Raw genomic sequence first — 9,492 nt, forward strand, 5'->3', positions numbered from 1 at the left:
TGTTATTGGGTTTTGTATTTAAAACACCTGTACATACGTTCATAAGGCATTATTGTCTGAATAAGTTTTATTCTGAAAGTCAAATCCGGAAATTTGTGTTTATTCTCACGGTAACTTCATTGTTGACATGACAAACGTAACTGGTGTTCCGGTTTAGTCAGTCGACGGAAAACGATGCAGAGCGAAAGTTCCGCATGCTTTTAATTGCTATATGGTTTTGCTGTCCTACTGGCAGTAACTTTAATATATAAAGGATACAATTGTTACAATATTAAATGAAAATCATATTTATTTGCAGGCAGTGACAAATCAATATGACGTTTTTTATAATAAAAACAAAACAAGCAAATAAACACTTCCATGTGCTATTCTGTACAGAGCATATGAATGTTTCCATGTATACAAAAATAGACATATCAAAAACACATTTGCACAAATGGGAAGTATAGATACATATATATACATGCTACAAAGATAACATCAGATTACACAAGACTACGCATAAGTACATTCAGATTCAGCCTGTCACTGCAGCTCGAGATCTATAATGATGTTATAATGATGTTTATAAGAGATACATGAGGGTACATTTAAGGTACTATACTAGATTTTTCAAATAATGCCCGCTATATTGCATATTTAAATACCTAATAATCCAAAGAGGTTACTTGATGTTTGCTCAAAATATTTGTATGTGCTTTTTCAGAGACATCTATTTAATATATATATTTTAGTATCAGCCTATAAGATATTCTTTGTCCCTCCTATAGTTGGAGAAGGTGGTTTTGTTCAATCTTTGCTTACTTGTTTCCTAATATACCGTGTCTAAATCTATAGATTTGACCATTTGGATCTCCATTTTTTTTATAGGATTAAGAATTCAAATGTCTTATTTTTCTCTAACTGTTTGGAAGACAATTGCATTTCAAGCTTTGCATGAGACTGTGAGGTCACACAGAAGTGCTGTTCGTAAGAGAAAATACTGAGAGGAAATATAAATCCTGATCTTAACATATTGGTGGCACATTCTTCTCTATAACACATCAAATCTTTGTGCTACAGACATCAAGCATGATTAGCAAATTCCAAGTGAATCACAGGAAAAAGTGACACAAAGTATAGTGAATGAAGCAGAAAAACATATATACATCTGCTGCAGAAGAACCACTAAATATTTGGCGTAGTATTTATTCACATCAAATAATAACTATAATAACATGAAATACTGTTTGAAGAGCTATGGGTGTGTTATACGGGAAGGAATGACTCTAATAACTAAATAACATGTTATTCTATTACCCTTGCTCTATGAAAGAGAAGAAGGTTTACTCCAGTTCTGTGATCCTGACGTGTACGAATAAGGAGGAGGGGGGAATACTGGTTCCATCTCTGGACAAAAGGTGAATGTGACGATAACCTGGGAACACAAAGAAAAGCCAGAAGATAAAGAGAATAAGCTTTCTTGATTTATTGTTATTCGAATGTATTGTTAGTACATGTACAAAGTCTGCTAGAAGCTGTAGAAGCATCCTTACCTTGCTGCATGCAGATCAGAGGGAGTGTATACTGGCCCACAAAGTCATTTCTGGTTGTCTTGTCATAGTCTTCCACTACAAAGCGCACCATGGCCAGCTCAGGAGTGTGGATGGTGAAGCCAAGAGTGTCATACCACACAGGATTAAACCCTGCAGAAAAGGAGAAATCCCTTCAATGTCAGCACCCACAGCATTTTAAAGTTATACATCCTCTCCATTCATCCAATCATCCGTTCATTCCTCTCCTGTACCGTTGTTATCGATGTATCTGGTCTCCTGCTTGGCCTGGTCCATGGGAACACCGTGGATCTCCACTCTGACCAGAGGATCCACGATGGAACCCTCCTTTATGTTGACTTTGGGCAGCTGCTGACCACTGATCACCTTAAACACATCCATACAATGACTTATATAAAGCAACGATTGGAAAACTGCAGGGAAACACCTTTCTTTCTTTCCCGATGTTGTGTACCTGTATGGTTAGGACGACAGGCTGGTAGCCTTCCCGTTCGTGAGGTGTCTCAGGGTCAAATTTCTCTGCCTCTCTCATGAATCTGGGCTTCAGGACGTAGCCGCAGCTGTTATTCTGACGAAACAGTCCGTCATTCAAATCCATCCCTTCCCCGGCAGTCTGGAAGTTCAACGCAACTGTATGAAAAGGAAAATACATTCACTTTTCTAGTTTCCCCACTTAAGTTAAGAAAGGGGTTTTATGGGTCAACCATTTTTCAGTTGTATTCACCAATTTGGCACCCAACATTCCACATTTCCTGAGGGTTGAAATTGGAGGAGTCCGTTCTGAAGCCGCTGGGATAAACCCTGGTCTGCTGCCGTGAGTTATGGTACACAAAATCGGCCCCTAAAATGGAGATATCAGAAGATTACAAACATCAAAAATCTATTTCTAAATACAGTATACATCATAGGCCTACATTCCAAGGTGTAAAGCGGAAATAGGCCTGACTCACCAGCCTCTCTCAGGTGTTTCCGGGCCTTGGACTCAGTGAAGGAGGCCACCTCGTAGAACTTGGAGTGGATGAGGGAGTGTTTGAAGTTACTGAAGTGGACACTTTTGCAGTAAACCACACAGTCTGACAGCTCCTTGGAGAGACGCTGCTTCGACTTCTATGAAGATAAGAAGACAGAAAATAAAGAAATAATGAAAGCTCCAAGAAGCTTCTCTAGTTCTGCTGACTAGGATGAACCCCGAACCCAATGATCCAAAAGGCCTCCTCGTCATTTACATATTAGAGTCACATCGAGGTCAATTTACTCACAACCATGTAACACTAGGGTCAACCCCTTGAGATGCGCCCTCTCATGGATGGAAGCTCATCGAAACCTTGTGACAACCCCCTGTTGAATTGTGCAAGTGATACTCGCCCACGATGCCAGAGCTAAAGCGGGTGTGCTGCCAGGGGAGCCTCCACGACGGATCAGAGGGGCAGTGGACCCAAACCGCACCATGACAGTGAGAGCACCCCTGCCTGCATGCATGCCTGCTTCCACATGAAAACTGATCCTGCAGGTTTAGCCCAGGCTTCACAGCGTCACCGCTCCACCTTCACCCGTGCACCAGACAGCCTCCCTGCAGACACCTACACCAGCAACAGGGACCAAAGTCGCCCAGGGCCTCACCTCTGGTGACGGTGCTGACAGGAGTCCCAGTGTGGCGTTTCATGCTTCTCAGATGCTAATAAATAAACATGACTTTAAGTGCCCCATGATTCCTTTAGCCAATTAGTTTGCTAATGATATCTAGGCATTTAACATTATCCTGTAGAGCCGTACACACTTAGACTTAGGGACCAAGACCTGTCCCATAGCACGGACCTCATCCAGATTGCTTCAATGTGACATGCCAATGGAGCAAACACTAAATGACCACTATGGATGCCGATAAGAATCCATCCTGAGTCAATAGCAACAGGAAGTGACATTTGTAACGGGATATATCACTTGACATGAATTGGTCCCATATATCTGACATATGATTGACCCAAGTTGACTAAAATGTAATTGATTAAAAGTATTTTAGGAACTCTTTAATTTAAATCTCCCAATCAAAGTTGAATTTACATTCTATCCCTACTTAGAGACTCTATACCTCAGCATTTACCAACACAGGTGATTACTGACTGCGATAACTGCCATTCAGAGTATCAAATATCCCGCTTTAGAGGAGACTGTACAACCTTCACCTAGTTAGGGACAGACTGTCATGGCACTCCTGTCCTTTTTCTCATTGACCCCCTTTACACCTATACTGTCATGGAGTCACAAACTACTCCATATGAAACTGAACGGATATATGTCTCGACATCGCTGGAAGATGTTTATATCATTCGGTTTAAGTGATTTTGATTAAGTTCAGATTTACATGGCTTGGGTAAAAGACACCAGTGTCACGAGTGGTTGACAGTGTTGAAGCTCTTTATTCCCTGTCTTGCCTGCTTCTGTCTTCCTTTGCCATCACAGTGTAAACAGATCAGCTTATCTAACACCCAATGTCTGCTCCCTGACCTTAACCTCCTCTATTTTTCATGAGGGACGACAGGAGTTTATGCTATCCTTTTCGCTGGGCGACCAGATTTCTAAAAACGAATGGCTCGGCTTTTGTCCCGATACGCTAAATTGTATGAAGCTGATAAAACATACCTTAACCAAGCGACGGACACTCTCTCTGTGCTGGTTCTCTTCTTCAATGTCAGCCACCTCGTCTTCATCACTGAGCTCTCCAGTCTGAGAGTCTTCCGCCATCTCGTTGAAGCTCTCCTCCAGACCACCGATTTTCTTCGCCTTCAGCAGGATCTTCCCCTTTAGATCCTGACAGGAAGTTCAAATAAACCCAACACTCACGTTCAGTCTACTTTTCAGATAATTCAAAAATAATGCTTGGATAATAGTTACAAAATGGCTAATGGTCTTTTTGAGGGAGTGGTTCCTAGGGGGAAAGTATTGTGGTAATGAATCATTCAAGGTGCCAGTGTTGCATGTAGACACATCATATTTTATGGCAGGGGGGTCTCTGACAGGCTTTAGGGGGAAAAGTGAAGGTGCCCCGAGCTCCTACCAGGCGGAGTACCCACTGTTAACACCACACTATGTTTTGCTTGGTGCTAGTCTGCTTTGAATTACTGCCAGGCTGCCTAAATGAACTTTATCTTGTAGCTGAAGTCACTTAATCACTGGTCAAAATCAATGGACAGCAGCACACAACCATCCAGGAACTGCTTTGCATCGACCGACACTTGATAACGGGAAACTCATTTGAGTAGCACCTTGACACAAATACAGTACAATGGGTCAAGCTGTTGAAATGAACATAGGGATGCTATTTTGGATTAGCTCCGGTATTGAGATAAATAGCTTGAAAGCATTCATTCAGCGCGGTGCGGTGACATGTATCGATGTTTTCACTTTCCATCAATGATATTGGATCAATATATATCGATTAAGATGGTCCAGTGTAGTGCTTTAAAGTCCTACCTGCAAGTTTACTAAAGGACAGAGTGTTTGCTTACACTAAGTGGGTTGATAAGACACTGCACTGCTCACCTCAGGAGACGGCAGCATGCTGGGGGCCTTGCCGTCTAGTGTGCTTTTCAGCAGCTTGTCCCCGAGGATGTGGTTGAGGTGTTGGGCCATGACTCTCTGTTGCTCAACACCGCAGTGGTTCTCGATTGACAGGATGACTGGATATTCCGATGCCTGGGTGGCGGAGAGGTGGAGGCTGTGAGTTTGTAATTGAACACTGGAGAGCATTATCAAGGGGGAAAGCTAATACGCCCGCAGCCATACACCTGTGGGTTATGACTTGGTGGGAGAAAGACAGCAGATGGATGGACAAGGGGTCAAAATATTCAGCTGTGGACGGGTGCTCATACACAACAGGTTCTGTCGTGCATGTAACCCTGGCAGCACGATGCTGGCACTGTGTGGCAGATCCCTGGCTAGCTGACTTTATAGGGCTTTCAGATGATGGTATCATTGTTTTCACTCTCATTAAAGTACAATGAGAAGCTGAGCGATTTGTTGATACAGCTTATCTTGACAATGAAAGCATAAAACAATTGCAACTCCAGGGGGTTATAAACTGTGCAACTTAAAAAGAATCATTTGGAGCAATGTGTTTATCCCTCCATTCAAACTGTGAGGAAGAAAATGGTGCAATTGAGATTCGTTTAAAGATGAATTCATTTATATTGTGGCAAAAAACAGCTGATGCTACCTTGAAGGCATAGTTGCCGACTGCGGTGACCACATCCTTGAAGAGTATCTTGGAGGTAAACGTGTGTCCATGATAGACGATGGGCTCTCCGTTGGCACCATCCCAGCAGTCCACCTCCACACACCGACAGCCACGACTCAGAGCCCTGAGCAGCAAACAAAACCAAATATTGGTGTTATCGGGCATTTGCTTTGGTCATTTGCAGAGACATTTCTAGCAGCCTGATCTCAGTGAACTCATTACCTGATGTATCCCTCCACACTACTCTGCCCTCGGAGCTGGTCCTCCATCAGGTAGGTGTTATGCGAGGAGGAGATGAAGTAATGGCACAGCGGCTGGCTCATGTCCTGGAAGATGCCCAGCCACTGTGGGTTGAAGATGGAGCCCTCAACTGAGCCGAGGTACATCAAGAAACCGTCAAACGTCATGGCATTCAGCAGCTTGGCTGGAAACACAGAAACTTAGATATAAAGATGGCTCCCAAGGTGTAAACCAATACCTAGCCACACAGGGTAGGACTTCACAATAACCTCCATTATCTATGGTCTCATATCATCTAGGGTGCAAACTTTATTTTTAATATTAAACCTTTATTTAACCAGGTGGTCCCATTGAGATCACCGATCTCTTTTTCAAGAGAGACCTGTCCAACATGGCAGCAAGTACAACAACTGTACCTGTGTCAGAGGGCTCGTAGCGCTCAATGAGCTGCTTGGCGTGCAGCTGGATGTCGCCCCCTTCCAGCTGCTCATCTCTCAGAAAGTCCTCCAAGTCTCTTTTGGATAACTTCTGGCCATCAAAGGAGAACTCCTGGAAAACCCTCAGCACATCGTCTCGCTGGGTCAACATCTTGTAGAAAAGCACAAACTCGTCATCCTCCAGTGTCCCCGTCTGGGACTTATCGGCCGTCTGAGAGAACAGAGAAAAACGATGGATGGATGCAACAAAAGCCAGGAGGCCTTACGGACCTAACAAACACTCTTTGTCGAATACTTAAATCACATTATGTCCATAGTTTTCAGCTCAAAGCTCTTACTGTGAAGAGACGATGAGCATGCTGCTCGTTCATGTCCACATTCATCATCTTCAGTAAATCTTGCACTTCCTTGAAGTTCATCCTGCCATCGTTGTTCTTGTCTGCCTTCTTGAACCAGTCACCAATCCATCTGGGCACACCACTTAAGGAAAGTGTCACATTCAACAGTGGTAGGGAGATCCTCAATAAGGACTAACAAGAGGACTGTTCAGGGACACTCCGCAGTGTATATATTAAAAGTATTACAGTACAGTACATTGTCGTTACTAGTTTTATCAGTACATAACTATCTACACTGGATACCAGTGTTGCTAACACTTTGAATGACATTTGATTGAAATCACAGAGTGAAAGATACTGGTCAAGTTTCTCCCGCTCCCCCATGTTCTCAAGGTTCTCAATCAGCTTCCTCATGCCTCTGACCCAGGACTGTGCTTCCTCTGAGGACTCAGCCACCAGGTCCAGGTTGCCCCTGCGCCCGCGGAATACCAGCGTGAAGCATCGGTCAGCTGGGAACTCATCGGCGATGCTGAGGAGCACCTCTGACTGGTGGCCCTCTCGTATTGCCTCCAAATCGCTCACTGAAACTGAGCACGATGACAATGGTTAGATAAAACTAATCAACTTTTGTGAATGACTCCTTGATATCGAGGTGGTCAGGAAATCCCGTGTCCTTACATGTGGAGTGTTTGTTGCCAGCCTTCTTGGACTTGTACCAGATAGTCATGAAGTCGTCCTGCAGTTTGAAGTAGCGCTGCTTCTTCCAGGTACGAGATTTGATTTTCCTCATTATCGTCCCCACCAGCATGGATTGGAGGTTGTCATCCCCCTTGATGCCTAGAAAGAGAAGGTTAGATTTAGTCATTGAAGACGCTCGAATGTATCAAAATCTACTATAAACATCCCCATCTGTGATAAAAGTCTAGGTCGGCCATGTTTGACCAATTAGACATGGAAATCCCAGTGCGGGAGAAAAGACTTACGGAGGACGCTCTCTGTGGAATCCATTTGTTGTTGTCTCACACTTCTGCCATCTAAAGGAAATATGTAAATGTTATTGTACACTAAGCCTTTCATGCTTTTACAAAATAGTAACACACATTTTGATGATTAATCATGACAATAATGACAAAGCGATTAAAGGCAAGACATAGATCTGCCAGAAAAGTCGAGTAAATACTGAAATGAAAGGCACATTATGCTCAGACAGTTCTATGCAGGTCCACATGCGGCACATCTGTTATCTTCATGAAATGATAAAGCAGGACTTTGTGAGCTGTGTATAGAAGGTGGGTGTAGCTGCATTAGATGCACCATCAGCCTCATCATTATCTCCCACTAAGCTGCGCTGAATGTTCTCTCTGCTGTCCTGCACTTTTTGTTCTGTGTGTCGGGGTCACTAAGCCAACTAATCTTCCCAAATCCCTGTCATAGTTTCAGCATTCCCTTCACTTTATGAAACGACTAACTCGGTCATGCTCAAAACATCAGACAGTGTATATTTTTTGGGCTGTAAACTATTCCATTTTAGCAAAGACACTAATCCTCAGCCTGCAGTAATGCTATATGGTTGGCTAAGATTGGACCGTCTCAGTAACTTCAAATATAGTTCAGAAAAACACATCACATAGACAAAGAGAAGTCATTTTAGATAGAGAATAGACTCCAGAAAAGAAGTAAGTTGATCCGCCAGCTGCTCTTTCAAACCTAAATTGTCCGTTTATATAGAAAATACAGTAATAGACAAATGCTGATGGTATATCATGTAACGGGAAGATCCAATCTGTCTGTTTGCTGTTGTTGGACAACTTGAACATCTGTTATATTATTTAAAAGAACATTTTTACTGAAACATCCACATCTAATAAAGCTCCAACTATTACTGCATGTACATGGACCCTAACCCAGTCCCAAAACACAAGCAATAAGCATTATTGATTAGAATCTGACCTGTTGCAGGATCATCCCTGAGTCCCGCGGGCTGAACAGATCAAACTGCCGTCTCTCTGCATGCCGTGCTGCAACTACTGAAGCGCCTCTGTGAAAATCACCCCACCCCCCCCCACCACCCCTCCTTCTCCCGAAGAGAGAAGTGCAGGTTCAACTAAATTAACGAGGAACTATTGTTTAGGTTGTTGAATAATCATTGCATGAGGAAGCCAATCAAGCTCATCTTCTGCTACCAGTAGTGGAATGGGACGACAGTATAATACGAATCATTTGAAGGTATTTTATCTCAGTATTTCCATGTTATGCTACTTTATACTTCTACTTCACTACATTACGGAAGCACTTTTTACTCCACTGCATTTATAGTTACTTTGTTTAAAACATTCATTCATCAATAATCATAGTACAGTAATATATACAGTACTTTTATTTTTAATATTTAAGCATAATTTGTCGTCAGAACGTTTGTGCTTTTGCTTAAGTAAGACCTGGAATGCAGGATTGTCCTTGTAACAGAGTAATTGTACACTTCAGTATTGCTATGTTCACTTCAAATAAAGATCTGAGTTCTTTTTTCACCATTGCTACTAAGTTAGGTTGAGCTATTTGTTGTTAAAGTGTTTAAAGTTATTGTGTATTTTAAGCCTCTACATGGCTAAGTCCTAAAATCCACAGACAATTCAAGGAAGTAGATAAATTGTCTTCTAATTCATGAATTTACAAACATAATGCTTTGCTGT

The 9,492-nt window shown here is 42.5% G+C and overlaps 1 protein-coding gene across 1 annotated transcript; it reads right to left on the minus strand.

The window, feature by feature from the left end:
* Positions 1 to 283: 283 nt before the first annotated feature.
* Positions 284 to 7,888, minus strand: LOC307033603 (1-phosphatidylinositol 4,5-bisphosphate phosphodiesterase delta-4-like). Its single transcript, XM_079672135.1, has 15 exons — positions 7,786 to 7,888; positions 7,481 to 7,639; positions 7,161 to 7,389; positions 6,803 to 6,932; positions 6,444 to 6,675; positions 6,010 to 6,211; positions 5,767 to 5,911; positions 5,094 to 5,246; positions 4,194 to 4,361; positions 2,504 to 2,660; positions 2,278 to 2,394; positions 2,008 to 2,183; positions 1,787 to 1,919; positions 1,536 to 1,685; positions 284 to 1,417 (listed from the first exon to the last, which is right to left on the minus strand). The coding sequence occupies exons 1-15, from the start codon at positions 7,877 to 7,879 to the stop codon at positions 1,326 to 1,328; spliced, it is 2,337 nt and encodes a 778-aa protein (XP_079528261.1). The 5' UTR covers positions 7,880 to 7,888; the 3' UTR covers positions 284 to 1,325.
* Positions 7,889 to 9,492: the final 1,604 nt, after the last annotated feature.

Source organism: Notothenia rossii (assembly GCF_949606895.1).
Source record: "Notothenia rossii genome assembly, chromosome: 3".
In the NCBI taxonomy this organism is placed as follows: domain Eukaryota; kingdom Metazoa; phylum Chordata; class Actinopteri; order Perciformes; family Nototheniidae; genus Notothenia; species Notothenia rossii.

What these genes read in the sequence shown, in the direction of transcription:
- LOC307033603 (XM_079672135.1), bottom strand. Translation starts at nt 7,879, where the DNA reads ATGAAAGGCTTAGTGTACAATAACATTTACATATTTCCTTTAGATGGC. An exon ending in AGTGTGGAGGGATACATCAG is followed by an intron (nt 5,912 to 6,009) that starts GTAATGAGTTCA and finishes TTTGCTGCTCAG; the next exon opens with GGCTCTGAGTCGTGGCTGTC. An exon ending in TCTGATCTGCATGCAGCAAG is followed by an intron (nt 1,418 to 1,535) that starts GTAAGGATGCTT and finishes TTGTGTTCCCAG; the next exon opens with GTTATCGTCACATTCACCTT.